Genomic DNA, 23,415 nt, shown 5'->3' on the forward strand with positions numbered 1-23,415 from the left:
GTATGTTTACGGTGTCCAATCAAAAACGCATATTTTGACCAATGGGTAAAATAATATGTTAATTGTGTAGATACTCATCTAAGAAACCCAATGGTCCAAACCTCAACTCTATCATAATCCGTTCGGAAGTTTTTGGGTTTTTTACCCTTGTAGGATGGCAAAAATTAAGGTGACTAAATCAATGGAGGCCAGAGAAAAATAATTGTCAAAAATAAGGAAAATTGCAAAGCATCGCGTCAGTTAGGCTGGATGCTGTGCGAGAATGAACTACCTGACAAGCTCACTTTCCAGCTGAACTCATCATCTTTCTTCTCGAATCCACAGGACATAAAACAATAGAAGTAAGAAATATATCGATTTTTGAGACATGACATGTAGAATTTTCATATTTTTGTATACGTTTTTCATAAATGTGAAATTCCTTTTATTTTTGAAGAATTCTCACAAAAACAAGCTTTGTGAAATGTCAACGGAGCACTGAGCGTACTGCAAGCTTTTTATTTTCAAAGCCTTTTACATTTAATTCAGCTCATGTCACGCTAAAGAGTTGTTTGGACATAAACCAGTGGAGACACTGCGGGTGGAAAGCCACATGCTCTAAGGCGAGACAATTATAATTGCCGCTGACCTTAGGCATAAAGGCAGGGTTAGGGAAGAGGGTTACCTTGGATAACCCCAGGGGAAAATGTAGGCATGAATGGTGAACTGACAGGGCGTGCAGCTTCCTCACTCGTTTTGCAGATGTAAAGGCAAACAGTAAAGCAATCTTAACAGAGAGATATTTAATCTCCACACTTTCTAGCGGCTCAAAAGGCTGCACAATAGACAGGTCCCAAAACGCGCTCCCTTCATGAAACGACATGTTGTTGACATGATGTTTCACGACGTTGTTATTGTTCAAACCTACAGGACAGGCAGAGATAGCGGCTAAATAGACCTTAACAGTGGAGAAAGCCTTCCCTCTGCCCAAACGGTCTTGCAAGAAGCATAGATCCTCAGATACAGAGCATTGGTAAGGAATTATCTGTTTTTGGTCACACCATTTCTCAAAAATTCACCACTTGTTTCCATACAGAGGTTCTGGCACTCTGGGAAGTCTCAATGACTCTAAGTGGCAAGCCTGTCACATTCAGATTCAACCTCTCACGGGCCAGGCCCAGAGGGCCATGGTGTCTGGGTGAGGGTGGAAAATCTCTCAGTACGCTTGGGTCAGAAGATCCCGGCATGACGGGAGCTGCCAGGGCTCGTCATAAAGCAGGAGAATGATCTCCGCTTGCCAGAGCCTTCCTGCCCATCGACAGGCTACCAAGATGAGGGATATGCCCTGTTTTCTCACTCTGACTAGAGTGGGGAGTATCAGGAATTAACCAGGTTTCCAGCCAACCTTTTTATGCGAATAAAGCACATGTCGGATAAAAAATTTCACGACAGGCCTGATGGAAACTGCAAATCTGTAGATACACTTTCCAAATGTCGACAAAACAAAATACTTTAGACAAGGTGGGATCTTTTTGTGTCTGTAAAATGAATAATGCGAGAAATGGTGGTGGAAACCATCATATTGAAATAAACTTGGAATAACGCAATGATTTGTTGTGTAGTCCTCCCACTACGACTCGGGAAAGTATGCAGTTTATTAGGCTACAGATTAAATAAATTATGATGAACTTCACAGGGTGATGAAAGTGCACGGTGATGAGCTTGATGCTCATTTCCAATATCGAGGGTCTTATTCTGGTGACATGATGATCGATGCTTGCCTGCCTTTTGACCAAAAAATAAAAGTTTGCTCTTTTGTCCATAATAATCTCATCATGTACTGTAAGTAGCATACCCGCACGGTATCTGACAAAACGATCAGAACAATTGAAAATGCGATGGAAACCCATTTAACATTGAACCGCAAAAGTTATTTATTATCCGCAACAAGTAAATTAGATGAAAACACATTTCTAAATGCACAAATTGTTTTTATGCGTATTTTTGAATATTATTAATAATAATAATAATAATAATAATATGCCATTTAGCAGACGCTTTTATCCAAAGCGACTTACAGTCATGTGTGCATACATTTTTACGTATGGGTGGTCCCACGTGAAAACCAATTGGCGGAGAAAAAGCATAGAGCAGCACCCTTGGCGAAGAGCGTGCCAACGCATCCATCCCTAGTGGTGCGTCTCCTGCCAGCGCAAAGAACAACGGGCAGTGACGCGTCTTTGTGCAATACGAAGAGATCTACTGTGGCTTGACCGTATCTCTCCCAGATCTGGTTCACCACTTGTGGATGGAGTTGTCCTTTGGACAACAAGTCCCCTCTCACATTCAGTACGCCTGGAACATGAGTCGCGCATAGTGAGAGTAGGTGTGCTCCGCTCCACAGTTAATCTTGACAGCTAGTCTGTGTACATGCAGAGAGAGTTCCACCCTGGCGGTTGATGTATGCCACCACAGTCGTATTGTATGTCCTGACCAGGACGTGACAATTCTGGAGGAAGGGCAAAAAGTGTCTCAATGAGAGGAGCACTGTCAGCTGTTCGAGGTAGTTTATATGAGCGAGGCGGAGTTGTGGGGGCCACACTCTGTTTACTGCTCTTCCCTCGTGGACTGCGACCCACCCTATGAGTGATGTGCCTGTCGTTACCACCTTCCTCGTTGACAATACCCCTAGGAGAGTATCAGAAACAAAGATCGAGGGGCTCTTCCAGTGACAGAGAGCTTGGAGATATTCCGAGGTTACCGTTATCTTTCGATTGAGGTGACGTGAGTGACATGAGTGATGGAGTGCTGCATCAAATGACCTGGCCTCCACAATCCCCCGACCTCAACCCAATTGAGATGGTTTGGGATGAGTCGGACGGCAGAGTGAAGGAAAAGCAGCCAACAAGTGCTGAGCATACAGTGGGGAGAACAAGTATTTGATACACTGCCGATTTTGCAGGTTTTCCTACTTACAAAGCATGTAGAGATCTGTAATTTTTATCATAGGTACACTTCAACTGTGAGAGACGGAATCTAAAACAAAAATCCAGACAATCACATTGTATGATTTTTAAGTAATTAATTTGCATTTTATTGCATGACATAAGTATTTGATACATCAGAAAAGCAGAACTTTAATATTTGGTACAGAAACCTTTGTTTGCAATTACAGAGATCATACGTTTCCTGTAGGTCTTGACCAGATTTGCATACACTGCAGCAGGGATTTTGGCCCACTCCTCCATACAGACCTTCTCCAGATCCTTCAGGTTTCGGGGATGTCGCTGGGCAATACAGACTTTCAGCTCCCTCCAAAGATGTTCTATTGGGTTCAGGTCTGGAGACTGGCTAGGCCACTCCAGGACCTTGAGATGCTTCTTACGGAGCCACTCCTTAGTTGCCCTGGCTGTGTGTTTCGGGGTCGTTGTCATGCTGGAAGACCCAGCCACGACCCATCTTCAATGCTCTTACTGAGGGAAGGAGGTTGTTGGCCAAGATCTCGCGATACATGGCCCCATCCATCCTCCCCTCAATACGGTGCAGTCGTCCTGTCCCCTTTGCAGAAAAGCATCCCCAAAGAATGATGTTTCCACCTCCATGCTTCACGGTTGGGATGGTGTTCTTGGGGTTGTACTCATCCTTCTTCTTCCTCCAAACACGGCGAGTGGAGTTTAGACCAAAAAGCTCTATTTTTGTCTCATCAGACCACATGACCTTCTCCCATTCCTCCTCTGGATCATCCAGATGGTCATTGGCAAACTTCAGACGGGCCTGGACATGCGCTGGCTTGAGCAGGGGGACCTTGCGTGCGCTGCAGGATTTTAATCCATGACGGCGTAGTGTGTTACTAATGGTTTTCTTTGAGACTGTGGTCCCAGGCCCAGCTCTCTTCAGGTCATTGACCAGGTCCTGCCGTGTAGTTCTGGGCTGATCCCTCACCTTCCTCATGATCATTGATGCCCCACGAGGTGAGATCTTGCATGGAGCCCCAGACCGAGGGAGATTGACCGTCATCTTGAACTTCATCCATTTTCTAATAATTGCGCCAATAGTTGTTGCCTTCTCACCAAGCTGCTTGCCTATTGTCCTGTAGCCCATCCCAGCCTTGTGCAGGTCTACAATTTTATCCCTGATGTCCTTACACAGCTCTCTGGTCTTGGCCATTGTGGAGAGGTTGGAGTCTGTTTGATTGAGTGTGTGGACAGGTGTCTTTTATACAGGTAACGAGTTCAAACAGGTGCTGTTAATACAGGTAATGAGTGGAGAACAGGAGGGCTTCTTAAAGAAATACTAACAGATCTGTGAGAGCCGGAATTCTTACTGGTTGGTAGGTGATCAAATACTTATGTCATGCAATAAAATGAAAATTATTAACTTAAAAAATCATACAATGTGATTTTCTGGATTTTTGTTTTAGATTTCATCTCTCACAGTTGAAGTGTACCTATGATAAAAAATTACAGACCTCTACATGCTTTGTAAGTAGGAAAACCTGCAAAATCGGCAGTGTATCAAATACTTGTTCTCCCCACTGTATGTGGGAACTCCTTCAAGACTGTTGGAAAATAATTCCAGGTGAAGCTGGTTGAGAGAATGCCAAGAGTGTGCAAAGCTGTCATCAAGGCAAAGGGTGGCTATTTGAAGAATCTCAAATATAAAATATATTTGGATTTGTTTAACACTTTTTTGGTTACTACATGATTCCATATGTGTTATTTCATAGTTTTGATGTCTTCACTAATATTCTACAATGTAAAAAAATAGTAAAAAATAAAGAAAAACCCTTGAATGAGTAGGTGTGTCCAAACGTTTGACTGGTAGTGTATGTACAGTTGAAGTCGGAAGTTTACATACACCTTAGCCAAATACATTTAAACTCAGTTTTTCACAATTCCTGACATATAATCCTAGTAAAACTTCCCTGTCTTAGGTCAGTTAGGATCACCACTTTATTTTAAGAATGTGAAATGTCAGAATAATAGTAGAGAGAATTATTTATTTCAGCTTATATTTCGTTCATCACATTCCCAGTGGGTCAGAAGTTTACATACACTCAATTAGTATTTGGTAGCATTGCCTTGAAATTGTTTAACTTGGGTCATACGTTTTGGGTAGCCTTCCACAAGCTTCCCACAATAAATTGGGTGAATTTTGGCCCATTCCTCCTGACAGAGCTGGTGTAACTGAATCAGGTTTGTAGGCCTCCTTGCTCGCACACGCTTTTTCAGTTCTGCCCACACATGTTCTATAGGATTGAGGTCAGGGCTTTGTGATGGCCACTCCAATACCTTGACTTAGTTGTCCTTAAGCCATTTTGCCACAACTTTGGAAGTATGCTTGGGGTCATTGTCCATTTGGAAGACCCATTTGCGACCAAGCTTTAACTTCCTGACTGATGTCTTGAGATGTTGCTTCAATATATCCACATAATGTTCCTTCCTCATGATGCCATCTATTTTGTGAAGTGCACCAGTCCCCCCTGCAGCAAAGTACCCCCACAGCATGATGCTGCCACCCCCGTGCTTCACGGTTGGGATGGTGTTCTTCGGCTTGCAAGCAACCCCCTTTTTCCTCCAAACATAACGATGGTCATTATAGTCAAACAGTTCTATTTGTGTTTCATCAGACCAGAGGACATTTCTCCAAAAAGTACTATCTTTGTCCCCAAGTGCAGTTGCAAACCATAGTCTGGCTTTTTTATGGTGGTTTTGGAGCAGTGGCTTCTTCCTTGCTGAGCAGCCTTTCAGGTTATGTCGATATAGGACTAGTTTTACTGTGGATATAAATACTTTTGTACCTGTTTCCTCCAGCATCTTCACAAGGTCCTTTGCTGTTGTTCTGGAATTGATTTGCACTTTTCGCACCAAAGTACATTAATCTCTAGGAGACAGAACGTGTCTCCTTCCTGAGCGGTATAACAGCTGCGTGGTCCCATGGTGTTTATACTTGCGTACTATTGTTTGTACAGATGAAGGTGGTACCTTTAGGTGTTTGGAAATTGCTCCCAAGGATGAACCAGACTTGTGGAGGTCTACAATGTTTTTTCTGAGGTCTTGGCTGATTTCTTTAGATTTTCCCATGATGTCAAGCAAAGAGGCACTGAGTTTGAAGGTAGGCCTTGAAATACATCCACAGGTACACCTCCAATTGACTAAAATTATGTCAATTAGCCTAACAGAAGCTTCTAAAGCCATGACATCATTTTCTGGAATTTTCCAAGCTGTTTAAAGGCACAGTCAACTTAGTGTATGTAAACTTCTGACCCACTGGAATTGTGATACAGTGAATTATAAGTGAAATAATCTGTCTGTAAACAATTGTTGGAAAAATTACTTGTGTCATGCACAAAGTAGATATCCTAACCGACTTGCCAAAACTATAGTTTGTTAACAAGAAATTTGTGGAGTGGTTGAAAAACAAGTTTTAATGACTCCAACCTAAGTGTATGTAAACTTTCAACTTCAACTGTATACCAGCAGTTCATTTATAAAGACTCTACTATAATATATGATACAGCATATAACAAAATAACTGCAAACTCTTTATAACTGAACTTGTATCCCCTCTTGTATTCATTGACATTATCCCTCAAGTGCAAGCAATGGTCCGTTTTCCTTATCACATGACATACAGGGTCCTCCTCTCCAAGGATCATATCAACTCTAATCAATCAGCGTTATCAAACAACCTATCACCTACTGGGACAGTACACACAGATGCACACGCACACATGACACACACACACACACACACACACACACACACACACACACACACACACACACACACACACTATCAATCAGTAATTGATGATGGCGCACCTGTCTAATTACTGCGTAAGTATTGATCGTCTGCCTTCTATTACCCCCCTTAAGGACTCCAGACCTGAGAATATTGTCCTTTAGTAGGTCAGCAGATAAATGACAGAGATGATACTGTAAGGGATCGGGGGTTGGCTGGGTCTAGTCAGAGTCTGACACTTCCCCGATCTACTGAGAGGGGGAGTCATCAGACTCGATCTGGTTCACCTGAGTTCTGAGCACACCTGTCAGTAATTAGTGTAGGATTTAAGGTGTGCTCAGAAGTTCAGTCGGTGCGAGGTATTGTTCCAGTGTGACTTGCTAAGCGTTTTGTTCCGAGAGAGAGAGAGAGTTTGTTGTTTTTGATTACCCGTGTATCCGACCTGTGCCTTGTTGTTTGACTCCCCGAATTGCTTAATCCTCTACTTGTCTACCCCAGTGATTACCGTTCTCTGATCCTGTGCCTGTGACCTCGACTACGACTAGCCCGCTCCCTTGGTACCTCTGCCTGTCTCTGCCTGGCCCGGTTTTGACCACAGCCCGCCCGACCACGATTAAGCTATTCCCTTGTCTGTACTCTAATAAAGCATCGCGATTCTGCGATTGGATCTTACCACTCTGTCCGAGTATTCATTACAGAATACCTCGCCTTTACCATGGATCCAGCGGAATTACAGAGGCGATGGGAGATACAGGAGAAACGCATGGATGAACTCCTACAGCTACTCAACGCTGGTGCAGCTGAAGGCACCACCCCGAGCACGGTCAGTCCTCGTCCTACACCTCCGATTTCTCTACCGACTAGGTACGACGGGGAACCTGGCAAATGTCAGGGGTTTCTACTTCAGACGTCCCTGTATATGTCGTATAATCGTACTATGTTTCCCGATGACCGTAGCAGGGTGGATTTCATGATTTCTCTACTAACGGGAAGAGCACTGGATTGGGCTACTGCGCTTTGGGCAGCTGAGGTTCCCGAGTTGAATGCGGAAGTTCAGTTCAAGAGACTGTTCCAGGAGGTGTTCGACCACCCAGTATCTGGGCGTAGTGTGGGGAGACCAACTATGCGAACTTCAGCAGGGCCGTCGCACCGTAGCCGACTACGCTTTAGAGTTCCGTACTATAGCAGCCGGTAGCGGATGGAGCGAGACGGCTTTGCTCACCGTTTTCCGAAGAGGGCTGCGCAAAGACGTACAGACTGAGTTGGCTTGTCGAGGAGATATCACTGCGCTACATGAATTTATCAAAATAGCCATCTCGATTGATAATCTGATAGTGCAACACAAGGTATCCACAGTCCGGGAGCCCTCGATCACTGGTCCTCAGCAATCGACAGAGCGGAGGAGAGAATCTGAGGAGGAACCTATGCAACTGGGACGGTCACCTCTACAAGGGTCGGTGAGACAACAACGTCGGCAAGACGGACTATGCCTGTATTGTGGTCAGTTGGGTCATTTCGTTCATCAATGTCAGGTACGACCAAAACGTACCCCAGGATATCGCCTCGGAACTGCCAAACCGGTGAGTGAGACTCCAGCTTTGAACATTACATCTAAACAAATGTATGTGCCAGTGACCTTATCTGTCGGAGAGAAAGTGCGCAGGTTGGAAGGACTTATTGATTCCGGAGCGGCTGCCAGCTTTCTGGATATGGGTCTTGCTGAGGAGTTGGGAGTTCAACTTATCCCAATTCAACCTCCCCTGCGAGTCAACGCGCTAGACGGTGAGCCCATGGGCACTGGGTTCATTACGCACCGTACCGAGGAAATCAAATTACAAGTGGGCTCCCTGCACCATGAGAACATCATTCTGTTCGTCATCTCCGCTCCACGGGAGCCGCTAGTCCTTGGCCACCCCTGGCTCGTTACCCATGATCCGGTCATCTCCTGGAAATCTGGCGATATCACGGCTTGGAGTGAGGTATGTAGGGCAGAGTGCCTCATTTTACCTTGCAAAACGTCTACTGTGGAGGATGCGAAGGGTGCGGTGTCTACTGTTGTTCCTACAGAGTACCAGGATTACGCGCAGGTGTTCTCCAAGGAGAGGGCTACCGTGTTACCACCGCATCGGGCCTGGGATTGTGCAATTGATCTGCTATCCGGGGCTACACCTCCTCGCGGACGAATCTACCCTTTGTCACAGCCGGAACGAGAATCAATGAGCAAGTATATTGATGAGGCACTACAGCAAGGGGCCATTCGCCCATCTACGTCTCCCGCCGCATCCAGTTTTTTCTTTGTTAAGAAAAAGGATGGCGGACTGCGTCCTTGTATAGACTATCGAGGTTTGAACGATATGACCATTAAAAATCGTTACCCCCTTCCTTTGATTCCAGCAGCCCTCGAGCAGGTGGGGCAGGCCTCCATCTACAGTAAACTGGACCTCAGGAGTGCGTACAATCTGGTGCGCATTAGAGAAGGGGATGAATGGAAGACCGCTTTCATCACCCATCGAGGACATTATGAATATTGTGTCATGCCCTATGGACTTACTAACGCGCCCTCTGTGTTCCAGGCGTTCATGAATGACATTTTCAGGGACTTGATTGATCGCTTTGTCATAGTGTACATTGATGACATCCTAATCTACTCTAACTCTCTGAGTGAACATGTGTCCCATGTACGACAGGTTCTGGACCGACTCCGACAACACTCTCTGTTCGTGAAGGCCGAAAAGAGTGAATTCCATGTCACAACGATTTCCTTCCTTGGGGCCATACTCACTCCCGACGGGGTAAAACTGGATGAATCCAAGGTGCAAGCTGTACTAGACTGGCCTCAACCACAGACGGTGAAAGAGCTCCAGAGATTCTTAGGGTTTGCCAATTACTATAGACGGTTCGTGCGTAATTTCAGCACAACCGCAGCTCCCCTGTCGGCGATGACCAGCTACAAGGGTCGTGGTCTGAAATGGACGGAGGAGGCAGTGCGGGATTTTGAGACATTGAAACTACGATTTACCACCGCTCCCATTTTATGTCAGCCGGATCCTACCTTGCCGTTCATCGTGGAGGTGGACGCCTCGGAGGTTGGAGTTGGAGCCGTGCTATCCCAGCGCCAAGGTGAGCCGCCCAAATCACGACCCTGTGCTTTTTTTTCTAAGAAGCTGAATCCGGCCGAGCAGAACTACGACGTGGGAAATCGTGAATTACTGGCGGTGAAGTTAGCACTGGAGGAGTGGAGACATTGGCTGGAGGGAGCAGCTCATCCGTTCCAAGTGCTCACGGACCACCGCAATCTGGAGTATCTTCACAGTGCTAAGCGACTGAACTCCCGACAGGCAAGGTGGTCTTTATTCTTCACCCGGTTCCAATTCACTGTCTCTTATATTCCCGGGTCCAAGAATTGTAAGGCGGACGCGCTTTCCCGACGGTTCGAGCGCGCTGAAAGACCGGTGGAACCAGAACCTATCCTCCCCATGAGTTGCCGTGCTGGTCCTGTGAGGTGGGCTATCGATGACACGATTCAGGAGAGCCTACAAGCGGAACCAGCTCCTCCAGAAACCCCGGTGTCGAAGGTGTTTGTACCAGCTCCGCTTCGACCTCAACTGATGGAATGGTGCCACACGTCGCTGGGATCTGGTCATCCCGGAATCACTCGAACTACACGACTCATCAGCCGAAAATACTGGTGGGATTCCCTCACAGATGATGTCAGAGACTATGTCTTATCCTGTCCAGTATGTGCTCAGTCCAAGGTACCTCGTGCACTACCGGAGGGTAAGCTGATGCCATTGCCAACTCCTCAACGACCCTGGTCGCACATTGCAATGGACTTTGTTACCGACCTACCAGAATCAGAGGGCCATACTATAATTCTTGTGGTCATCGATCGTTTCTCCAAGATGTGCCGGTTGGTACCCATGAACCGTTTGCCTAACGCCACTCAGATGGCTGAGACTATGTTTACCCAGGTGTTCCGGCAGTTTGGTGTCCCAGAGGATATTGTTTCCGACCGGGGACCCCAGTTTGTATCCCGGGTCTGGAAGGCCTTCTGCGAACGCTTGGGCATCTCGGTTAGCCTAACCTCCGGATATCATCCCCAGGCCAATGGGCAGACAGAACGGCTCAACCAGGAAATTGGGAAGTATCTACGGCAACAATGTTCGCGGCAGCCGCAAGAGTGGAGCCGATTCCTTCCTTGGGTAGAGTATGCTCAGAACTCTCTCATTCACACCTCCCTACGTCTAACGCCCTTTCAGTGTGTTCTAGGGTATCAACCACCCCTGTTCCCGTGGGATACCGCACCCGGGATGGTACCGGCGGTGGACGAGTGGTTCCGTCGGAGTGCGCAGGTCTGGGAGACGGCCCATCAACATCTCAGTCAAGCCTCACAACAGCAAAAGACCTACGCCGACCGACGCCGGAGACCTACTCCCACTTATCAACCCGGGCAGCGAGTGTGGCTGTCTACCCGAGACCTGCGGTTCCGACGGAGCTGCAAGAAGCTCCAACCCAGGTACATTGGTCCCTTCAAGATACAGAGACGTATTAACCCTGTCACCTACCGTCTGTTACTCCTCGACACTACAGGATAAACCCCTACGTTCCACGTCTCCCTGTTGAAACCTGTCCATTATAGCCCGATGTACCCACCAATCGCTCAACAACCTACTACACCACCTTTGGAGGATGAACAGGACACCACCTATACAGTCCACGAGATACTGGAGTCAAGACGGAGACGAGGGGGCATCGAATATCTCGTGGACTGGGAGGGATATGGACCAGAGGAACGGTCCTGGGTCCCTGCTAAGGACATACTAGACCCCGCTCTCAAGGCCACTTTCCACGCTGAACACTCAGATCATCCCGGACCCGACCCAGAGGAAGACCACCCGGTAGAGGTAGAAGGCCGTCAGGAGCCGGCCCTGGGGAGGGGGATACTGTAAGGGATCGGGGGTTGGCTGGGTCTAGTCAGAGTCTGACACTTCCCCGATCTACTGAGAGGGGGAGTCATCAGACTCGATCTGGTTCACCTGAGTTCTGAGCACACCTGTCAGTAATTAGTGTAGGATTTAAGGTGTGCTCAGAAGTTCAGTCGGTGCGAGGTATTGTTCCAGTGTGACTTGCTAAGCGTTTTGTTCCGAGAGAGAGAGAGAGTTTGTTGTTTTTGATTACCCGTGTATCCGACCTGTGCCTTGTTGTTTGACTCCCCGAATTGCTTAATCCTCTCCTTGTCTACCCCAGTGATTACCGTTCTCTGATCCTGTGCCTGTGACCTCGACTACGACTAGCCCGCTCCCTTGGTACCTCTGTCTGTCTCTGCCTGGCCCGGTTTTGACCACAGCCCGCCCGACCACGATTAAGCTATTCCCTTGTCTGTACTCTAATAAAGCATCGCGATTCTGCGATTGGATCTTACCACTCTGTCCGAGTATTCATTACAGAGACATGCTAGCTGATAAATTGATTTCAGAATAAGAAGGGAGTGAAATTGGCACAGGACCAGCGACCTAGGCTCGTATTAATATAATGTTTCAGAGTAGGAGTGCAGATCTAGGATCAGGTCCCCCTGTCCATGTAATCTTATTCATCATGATCTAAAAGGCAATCCTAGATCAGCACTCCTACTCTCAAGGCTTTCTGAATATGGGCCCAAACCTACACCTCCTTTATACCTGTTCCTACTGCATCACCTATACAGCATGATGAAGGTTGACGAGACGAAGGACGAAAGACCTGACTCAAAAGACTGCCTGAAGTCAATTAAAAATAGCCCTGGCATACAGTAATGAATTGCATTCAATAATTCAGCGCTGAACTTTCGTGCGAGTGGAGGGGTGTGTTGGGTTGGAGGGGTTGGAAGGATGAGGGGTCAGGGTGGGAAGGGGAGGATCCCCACGGGACAGGAAGCCAATTAGCTGCTCTCTTTATGAGCGACACCCAGCGTTAATGATCATCGTTGACACAACACTGACAGATCGGGCCTTGGAGCACTTCTCTCACTGCGTTGTGTGTGTATGGGACGGAGATGAAGACGGAGGAGGGGTGGGGGTTGTAATGTTAATTGACATGGTTTACTTTACATACTACCCATGTTCTGTTCTTGTGGGAATATTTAAGGGACCTCCATATGTAAAGGTAATGCAGCCCCTCTGTCAATATGGGACCCTGAATGTAGACAAATAAAATATGTATGAAATAGCAGGGCAGTCATTTAATATTTCTCTCTATTTCGGACTCTCTCTCTCTGCCATTTATTTCTCTCCTCACCTTTTCCTTATTATCTTTCTGTCCTACCCCAGATTTCTTTCCATTTCCATCTTAACCCCGCTAGTCTCTCTCTATCTCAATTCAATTCAATTCAATTTCAATTGAAGGGCTTTATTGGCATGTGAAACATATGTTAACATTGCCAAAGCAAGTGAAGTAGATAGTAAAGAAAAGTGAAATAAACAATAAAAATTAACAGTAAACATTAGAAGTTCCAAAGAATAAAGACATTTCAAATGTCATATTATGTATATATACAGTGTTGTAACAATGTGCAAATAGTTAAAGTACAAATGGGAAAATAAATAAACATATGGGTTGTATTTACAATGGTGTTTGTTCTTCACTGGTTGCCCTTTTCTTGTGGCAACAGATCACAAATCTTGCTGCTGTGATGGCACACTGTGGTATTTCACCCAGTAGATATGGGAGTTGATCAAAATTGGGTTTGTTTTCAAATTCTTTGTGGATCTGTGTAATCTGAGGGAAATATGTGTCTCTAATATGGTCATACATTTGGCAGGAGGTTAGGAAGTGCAGCTCAGTTTCCACCTCATTTTGCGGGCAGTGTGCAGATAGCCTGTCTTCTCTTGAGAGCCAGGTCTGCCTACAGCGGCCTTTCTCAATAGCAAGGCTATGCTCACTGAGTCTGTACATAGTCAAAGCTTTCCTTACGTTTGGGTCAGTCACAGTGGTCAGGTATTCTGCCACTGTGTACTCTCTGTTTAGGGCCAAATAGCATTCTAGTTTGCTCTGTTTTTTTGTTAATTCTTTCCAATGTGTCAAGTAATTCTCTTTTTGTTTTCTCATGATTTGGTTGGGTCTAAATGTATTGTTGTCCTGGGGCTCTGTGGGGTCTGTTTGTGTTTGTGAACAGAGCCCCAGGACCAGCTTGCTTATGGGACTCTTCTCCAAGTTCATCTCTCTGTAGGTGATGGCTTTGTTATAGAAGGTTTGGGAATCGCTTCCTTTTAAGTGGTTATAGAAATTAACGTCTCTTTTCTGGATTTTGATAATTAGCGGGTATCGGCCTAACTCTCTCTCTCTCTCCCCCCCGGTCGCTCTCACTGTAGAAAAGAGCTCGCTTCCTTAGCCATTTCCTTTGTTAAAAGCCCCCTAATTGGGCTAATTGCAGTGTGTTAGGAACGAGGCAGGACACTCCAATGACTAATTTGAATAGGACTGGGGGAGAGCTGGGGGGAGGGTGGTAGCTGAGGGAGGGGGGTGGGAGAGGGGGGGATGGGGTGCCTTTAGGGTAGTTACAGCAGGAGAAGGAGGAGAAGAGGGGGCAAAGCAGCTCTCAAAACCGTTCTTGTCACAACTCCTATGAAAATCTCTTTCTTCATCCATGGTATATGCACTTGCAGTAACAGCGGGCTTACAGACAGTCGCAGTAACAGAAGGCTGGGTTATGAAGAGACGTATAATATGATATTTGACGATGACTGAAATGTAATGTACAGCTGGAGCTTTACCAAATGGACCTAAACAGAGTCTGTGTCCAAAATGGCACCCTATTCCCTATATAGCCCTATGGACCCTGTTAAAAAAAGTGCTTTATATAGTGAGTAAGGTGCCATTTAGACGCACCCAGAGCCTAGCTGAGATGGTAGTCGGCAGTCTGGTCCAGAGAAAGAGAGAGGTTTTTTACCTTTGAACTCTGCGCCGACAGGGCTGATATGCATCCTCTTCTGACACTCGCCACAGCTCATCAGGAAACGGGTCACTGCCTCCCTGGGCAGGAAGGCATACGTCTCCGCAATCTGCCCATCAGAGAGAGAGAGAGAGAGAGCGAGAGAGAGAGACACAGAGAGAGTGAGAGACACACAGAGAGAGAGAGAGACAGAGAGAGAGACAGAGAGAGAGAGAGACAGAGAGAGAGAGAGAGAGAGAGAGAGAGAGACAGAGACAGAGAGACAGAGAGAGAGAGAGAGTCAGCCCACTGACACCCCTATCAGACCACAGCAAAATCACAGTCTACTTGAACAGAGCAATACTCAATCATGAGGCATCAAAGCCAAAATAACTGAATAATATTAAGAAATGCTATAGATGGAAGGAAAGTAGTGTTGAAACCTACCAAAAAACAATTAGGAAACAACAAATTCAATCCATTCTAGACAACTTCCTGGACAAAACGTTCCACTGTAATAGTGAAGGTGTAAACTTGGCAGTAGAAAACCTAAACAGTATATTTGACCTCTCAGCTTCCCTATCAAATCTAAAAATCTCTAACAGAAAACCAAAGAAAAGTAATAACAGTGATAAATGGTTTGATGAAGAATGCAAAAACCTAAGAAAGAAATTGAGAAACCTATCCAACCAAAAACATAGAGACCCAGAAAACCTGAGCCTACGCCTTCACTATGGTGAATCACTAAAACAATACAGAAATACACTACGGAAAAAGAAGGAACAGCATGTCAGAAATCAGCTCAATGTAATTGAAGAATCCATAGACTCTAACCACTTCTGGGAAAATTGGAAAACACTAAACAAACAACAACACAAAGAGCTATCTATCAAAAACGGAGATGTATGGGTAAACCACTTCTCCAATCTTTTTGGCCCTATAACAGAGAACAAACAGCAAAAAAATATACATGATCAAATGCAAATCTTAGAATCAACTATTAAAGACTACCAGAACCCACTGGATTTTCCAATTACATTGAATGAACTACAGGACAAAATACAAACCCTCCAACCCAAAAAGTCCTGTGGTGTTGATGGTATCCTCAATGAAATGATAAAATATACAGACCACAAATTTCAATTAGCTATACTTAAACTCTTTAACATCATCCTTAGCTCTGGCATCTTCCCCAATATTTGGAACCAAGGACTGATCACCCCAATCCACAAAAGTGGAGACAAATTTGACCCCAATAACTACCGTGGGATATGCGTCAACAGCAACCTTGGGAAAATCCTCTGCATTATCATTAACAGCAGACTAGTTCATTTCCTCAGTGAAAACAATGTACTGAGCAAATGTCAAATTGGCTTTTTACCAAATTACCGTACGACAGACCACGTATTCACCCTGCACACCCTAATTGACAAACAAACAAACCAAAACAAAGGCAAAGTCTTCTCATGCTTTGTTGATTTCAAAAAAAGCTTTTGACTCAATTTGGCATGAGGGTCTGCTATACAAATTGATGGAAAGTGGGGTTGGGGGAAAAACATACGACATTATAAAATCCATGTACACAAACAACAAGTGTGCGGTTAAAATTGGCAAAAAACACACACATTTCTTTCCACAGGGCCGTGGGGTGAGACAGGGATGCAGTTTAAGCCCCACCCTCTTCAACATATATATCAACGAATTGGCGAGGGCACTAGAACAGTCTGCAGCACCCGGCCTCACCCTACTAGAATCTGAAGTCAAATGTCTTCTGTTTGCTGATGATCTGGTGCTTCTGTCACCAACCAAGGAGGGCCTACAGCAGCACCTAGATCTTCTGCACAGATTCTGTCAGACCTGGGCCCTGACAGTAAATCTCAGTAAGACAAAAATAATGGTGTTCCAAAAAAGGTCCAGTTGCCAGGACCACAAATACAAATTCCATCTAGACACCGTTGCCCTAGAGCACACAAAAAACTATACATACCTCGGCCTAAACATCAGCGCCACAGGTAACTTCCACAAAGCTGTGAACGATCTGAGAGACAAGGCAAGAAGGGCCTTCTATGCCATCAAAAGGAACATAAAATTTGACATACCAATTAGGATCTGGCTAAAAATACTTGAATCACTTATAGAACCCATTGCCCTTTATGGTTCTGAGATCTGGGGTCCGCTCACCAACCAAGAATTCACAAAATGGGACAAACACCAAATTGAGACTCTGCATGCAGAATTCTGCAAAAACATCCTCCGTGTACAACGTAAAACACCAAATAATGCATGCAGAGCAGAATTAGGCCAATACCCGCTAATTATCAAAATCCAGAAAAGAGCCGTTAAATTCTATAACCACTTAAAAGGAAGCGATTCCCAAACCTTCCATAACAAAGCCATCACCTACAGAGAGATGAACTTGGAGAAGAGTCCCTAAGTAAGCTTGTCCTGGGGCTCTGTTCACAAACACAAACAGACCCCACACAGCCCCAGGACAACAACAACAACAACACAACTAGACCCAACCAAATCATGAGAAAACAAAAAGAGAATTACTTGACACATTGGAAAGAACAAACAAAAAAACAGAGCAAACTAGAATGATATTTGGCCCTAAACAGAGAGTACACAGTGGCAGAATACCTGACCACTGTGACTGACCCAAACTTAAGGAAAGCTTTGACTATGTACAGACTCAGTGAGCATAGCCTTGCTATTGAGAAAGGCCGCCGTAGGCAGACCTGGCTCTCAAGAGAAGACAGGCTATGTGCATACTGCCCACAAAATGAGGTGGAAACTGAGCTGCACTTCCTAACCTCCTGCCAAATGTATGACCATATTAGAGACACATATTTCCCTCAGATTACAGCGATCCACAAAGAATTTGAAAACAAACCCAATTTTGATAAACTCCCTTATCTACTGGGTGAAATACCACAGTGTGCCATCACAGCTGCAAGATTTGTGACCTGTTGCCACAAGAAAAGGGCAACCAGTGAAGAACAAACACCATTGTAAATACAACCCATATTTATGTTTATTTATTTTCCCATTTGTACTTGCACATTGTTACAACACTGTATATATACATAATATGACATTTGAAATGTCTTTATTCTTTGGAACTTCTAATGTTTACTGTTAATTTTTATTGTTTATTTCACTTTTGTTTACTATCTACTTCACTTGCTTTGGCAATGTTAACACATGTTTCCCATGCCAATAAAGCCCTTAAATTGAAATTTAAATTGAATTGAGAGAGAGAGAGACACAGAGAGAGAGAGAGACACAGAGAGAGAGAGAGACAGAGAGAGAGAGAGAGAGAGAGAGAGAGAGACAGAGAGAGAGAGACAGAGAGAGAGACAGAGACAGAGAGAGAGACAGAGAGACAGAGAGAGAGAGACAGAGAGAGAGAGAGACACACAGAGAGAGAGACACAGAGAGAGAGAGAGAGACACAGAGAGAGAGAGAGAGAGAGAGAGAGAGAGAGAGACACACAGAGAGAGAGAGAGACACACAGAGAGCGAGAGAGAGAGAGAGAGACACAGAGAGAGAGACACAGAGAGAGAGAGAGAGAGAGAGAGAGAGAGAGAGAGAGAGAGAGAGAGAGAGAGAGAGAGAGAGAGAGAGAGAGAGAGAGAGAGAGAGAGAGAGAGAGAGAGAGAGAGAGAGAGAGAGAGAGAGAGAGAGAGAGAGAGAGAGACACGAGAGAGAGACAGAGAGAGAGAGAGAGAGAGAGAGAGAGAGAGAGAGAGAGAGAGAGAGAGAGAGAGAGAGAGAGAGAGAGAGAGAGAGAGAGAGAGAGAGAGAGAGAGAGAGAGAGAGAGAGAGAGAGAGAGAGAGAGAGAGAGAGATCACTACCAGAGCCATGGCTGATAAACATGCTGCTATTCTAATAATGAACACTGAAGAGGTGAAATGGGAGAAAAGAAAATAGGAAATTAGACCTGTTTCTATAATGCTATACCATTATGGGACATCGATTACTATCTGTGTGTGTGTGCGCACGTGCATGTGTGTTTGTGTTAGTGTGTGTAAGCAAGCCTGTCTGTGTGTGTGTATTGGCTAAACTGGGAAAGGGTAAGATTGAGGTTCTTGGGACAGATGTAATATCTTCCCCTTTCACACAAAGACAACATTGTCTCAGCCCGTTACTGGTGACCAAGATACATCAGGGACTTCTACTCTACATATTAGCTGCTCTATCTCCTTTTCTACTGTTTCCTTTTCTATCTCCTTTTCTACTGTTTCTACTGGCTTCATTTGGACTTCCTGTTAAAACTCCATCCAACAATATATCAACACTTCACCCAGAGTAAAGGCAGTGATTGGCAGTAGGGTTTTAAGGGTTCGTACGTGTGTGTGTAATGAGGAGAGCGGGGTGCTGTCTACTCTCTAAGAATAAAACAGATACAAATGTCAGTCACAGCCTTTGGTGACAGTTTGTCTCTTTGTCATTTGACACGGCGGCCTGGTGGCACCAGATTATCTCTAGGAGAACAGTAGTGACCACGAGCCCATACAGGACAAGAGGGCAATCTGACACATGCACCCAAAGCACCACATAGCCCTCTGCAGATCATCACTGCAACTTGGGCGAGACAGGAGAGACAGGGCATCGGTCGAGTAGACCGAGAGGATTTTAATGGGAGACAAAGAAAGAGATGGAGAGATAGAGAGGGATGTGTGTTGGTAGAGAGACTACCGAAAACAGTAATGCTTTTCTTTGCAAAATCCTCTCTTCCTTCCTTTTCAATGTATTCCCTATGTCTCCCCTCCCTTGCTGTCAGCTTTCCATTTTTCCTTTCTTTATTTTTTATGCTGTCCCTGCAGTCATCCTTACCTCCCCCTCTCCCCTTCTCTCTCAAACTGGCCTCCCTCTATTCCTCCCCCCTCTGTGGCTCTTATGGCAGGGCCAGGCTGGGCTTGGCAGCAGGAGAACAGACACACACACACACACACACAGACTCGGCACTGTCTCCTTCAGGCTCTAACAAACAGAAGCGGCCATGCCATCCTGGCCAGAGGGGTGCTGGTGGTGACATGAGGGAGGGGAGGAGGGGAGTGATGGGGGTTATAGAGGGAGGGAGTGCGTTGGGGGACGAGACAGCGACTCCCCTCAGACGGGTTGACTCTCTGTGTGTGACGACTAGCTAGCTACCACCGCCATTGTCTTCCCAGTCCCAACAGAAGCTCACAAAGAGAGCCCATGTAGCCTACAGGGTGGGTATGTGGGTCTGGAAAGGGCCTGTGGTGGTGGGTCTGCCCTGGGCCGCCAACGCAGCTCTGTCTGGTCTAGAGAACCATAACACCACACAGAGGGCGACAGAGGGGAGAAGTAGGCAGAGAGTTGGCTGAGCAGCGCTGCCAGCGAAGGACAGGAACAACAAGTCATCTGTGTCCTGCAGTGTGGAGTGTGTGTGTGTGTGTCTGTGTGTAATAAAAATGTCATGACCCACTGCGTGGCAAAGTACCCTGGTAGCCATGACAGCTCTGTTTACTCACTACGAATGTGATACTGATTTTCAGTCATTTTATTAATTCATTTCATTCCTATCCATTAGAAGTTATAGGAAATCCTAAAAATGGAAGTCCATGTGCTGTACAGCATGAGGGGAAGATGAAGTTACCATGTTAAACCAGAAGAGGGCAGTGTCACCAATTGAGACAGGAAAGTATCCTACTACAACACATTGGGCAAATGAAAGGTTTTGTCCCATTGACTTTAGTACAGGGAGGAAGCACATTTTCCAGTGGCAGACATGTTAAAGCTCCCCATTTGAAACGAAGCTAGGAAGGAATGATGGACAGAATGTTGCCCAGGCTTTGCACCGCGGTCATCACCCTTCATCTAAATATAACTAGACATCTGGCCTTCAGCGACTGTGGTGATGCTCAGAGAGAGAAAGTTGAATAGTTGTCAGGGGGAGACAGAGAAATACCTTCTTCCAGCGACCACAAGGTCAGCCTGGCGCCGGAATCTAATATCCTTCCCAGCCCCCTTTAATCTAAAGTGTGAAACGTTTTCTTTCACGCACAAAAAAATAGAATCTCAGGAAGTCGCAGCATTTTCTTGTAATGAAGTGAGTTAAAAATGTAAAAAAGTGGTGAAGTTACAGAGGCGGTACATGTCACAGAGATTGAGGGAAAGTTATTGACTCAAATTTAATTGATTGATTTTTGTTTATTTATCTGAAATGAAGGAGCTGGAGGTTCTGTGAATGAACTGAAGAGAAAAAGATCTAGCCCAACATGAATGTTCCAGGTCAGTGGTGACTCCTGCTGCATTGTAAGAAAATATTCACATGATTGTCTAGAATTACCATAGAAATATTTAAACCAGGGATGGGAAACTTTGATGGGGGCCACAAAAAAACGGAACTCATCATGAGGGGCCGCAGTGGCTCGTGGGTCTGTGTACCCACATCCATACCCCCCCAACAGCAAAGATAAAAAATATATATATATATTGGTCCGCGGGCCTACCAAAGGGGGCCAGTTGCCCATCCCTGATTTAAACTATCCTATTCATTTCAATGGTATTCTGAGAAATTGAGAGTGTTAGTGTTATTGAATGCGAATCTGAACACCAGATGGGTAGAGAAAGAGAAACAGGTCACGAAACAGAAATGAATACTAAAGACCAGAAGAGGAACAGAGAACAGAACATCATTGCCAAATAATCATAAAGACTGTTGGAGCCAAATTCGAGTTTCTTTATTTGTGCTATATTTAATGTTTGCCCCAATTTAGAATATATTATTATGAAATATGAGCTATGATAATGTGATTATGAATTCACTATGAAAGTAAGGAATTAAGAATTTATGAATGTATGTATTATGCTTGTGTGTGCAACTGGCAATAAATAAATAAACTGGCAAAACAACTTTCCCTATGCCTAATAGGGGGTTGGCAATATGGACATTTTGGACCTTAAAAGAAGAATAGCTGTTAGATAACAAAGGGGCATGTGTTATGTAAATGTTTGTTATGATTTTTGCACAAGAGGAGCTTCGTATTCTTTTTTGTTGAATGCTGAACCGGGAGTGCGTCCGCATGCTTCCCATCCAAAACAGTTCTAAAGTTTGAGTATATATAATGACAACATTTGTGACGTTTTGGTCCGTTTTGGTCTTGACAGGTTTTTCCGGCTGTTCGTGCACTTGACATTTTTTCATGAGGCGAGTCGAAATTTGGTAGCTGAAGTCTACGCCCTTCGTCGGTGATTGGTCAACAGTAGGGATTGTTCAATTAAGTGTTTGTTGTCATTCAACGACAGACAACTATTTTTCATGCACATTTTTTCACTTGAGAAATACTGCACCAAACATCTTAGTTAGATGTAAAATTGTGGGACTAAGACCACCTCGGCAAAAAGGTCCAAATTAATTACAGATTTCTTGAGTTAGCTTAGATTAATTTGGACTATTTTGAAGAAGTGTACTTGTTGTTACGGCATCTCAAGAGGGACAAACCGTAATATGACCGCTTTTTTCTCATTTTTCAAGCGAAGGTCTTTTAAAGGAGTATGCGAGGCACAGACTTTCACTTCGCCTAGCCGTTCTGCTAGGAGCAAACCAAACCTAGCATGCGGACGCGTTTACGCATCTTATACCATGGCCAGGATGGCAATTTTCTAACTTTATTTACTGGAGCCCTTACAAAGACAGACATTTTAAAAAGAGTGTCCGATACAAAGAGAGGGAGTAGAGAGAGAGAGAGGCAGTAGGCTAATTTAGAGAGATAAAGGAGGAGGACGTTTAAGGAAGGGTGACTGTGTGATAGAAGAGAACGGTACAGCATAAGGGAAGAGTGAGAAACAGAGTTAGAGAGAAAGATTGAGTGAAAGGAAAGAGTGTCTTCTCACCGCTTTGTAGGTCTTTTTCTGTCCGGCGTGTTTGGGTGATTTGCCGGGGTCGGTGCTGATATCTACGTGCATGGAATAGATGATGTCAAAGAAGTCTTCCACCACCGCCACCCTCTTCAGAGAGGAGTCGGACCCAGAGCCCCCATCCACACACTGCAGTAGAGGAGGAGAGGAGAAGAGGAGGATAGGAGAGGAGGAGTGGTACGTTAGTAGGCTGGATCATTGGGATGAGGCCTACAGCACAAGGTACCAAGCCTACATACAGACAAACACACACACACATATATACACACACACACACACACAGAGACAAACACACACACACATACTAACAATACCATATTATGTAAAGCAGCACTGCCACATTACGCCAACACACAACCTAAGAGCCCCCAATAGCTAAACAAATGAAAACGGTCTCTTAAAATCATAGCCCTCATTTTCTTTCCCAAAACAATCATATCTCCTACTTACAGGATTCTGTGTAAAAGCCTGAAAACTCTTACGAGACCATTCATTGTGAGGATGGTGGTGGTGGTATTGTAGGATTTCTGTGCAGACACACAGGCACACACAGGCACAGAAAACAAGGCAGGGAGGAGATTCCCAGGCAGCAAAAAAAATAAAGGTAAATTGTTTTGAAAAAGTTTTTTTTTAATTATTAAGTAAATATACAGTACCAGTCAAAAGTTTGGACACACCTACTCATTCAAGGGTTTTTCTTTATTTTTACTATTTTTTACAATGTAGAATAATAGCGAAGACATCAAAACTATGAAATAACACATCATGTAGTATCCAAAAAAGCCACCCTTTGCCTTAATGACAGCTTTGCACACTCTTGGCATTCTCTCAACCAGCTTCATGAGGAATGCTTTTCCAACAGTCTTGAAGGAGTTCCCACATATGCTGAGCACTT

The 23,415-nt window shown here is 45.0% G+C and overlaps 1 protein-coding gene across 2 annotated transcripts in view; it reads right to left on the minus strand.

The window, feature by feature from the left end:
- Positions 1 to 23,415, minus strand: part of LOC121538177 (nucleolar protein 4-like) — a 177,620-nt gene that overhangs the window by 112,805 nt on the left and 41,400 nt on the right. For both annotated transcript variants that reach the window (XM_041845985.2, XM_041845984.2), the window contains exons 2-3: positions 22,497 to 22,649; positions 14,648 to 14,759 (exon numbers count right to left, since the gene is read on the minus strand). In XM_041845985.2, the coding sequence (XP_041701919.1) occupies positions 14,648 to 14,759; positions 22,497 to 22,649 (265 nt within the window). The remainder of the gene's footprint in view (positions 1 to 14,647; positions 14,760 to 22,496; positions 22,650 to 23,415) is intronic.

Source organism: Coregonus clupeaformis, chromosome 24 (genome assembly GCF_020615455.1).
Source record: "Coregonus clupeaformis isolate EN_2021a chromosome 24, ASM2061545v1, whole genome shotgun sequence".
Classification (NCBI taxonomy): Eukaryota; Metazoa; Chordata; class Actinopteri; order Salmoniformes; family Salmonidae; genus Coregonus; species Coregonus clupeaformis.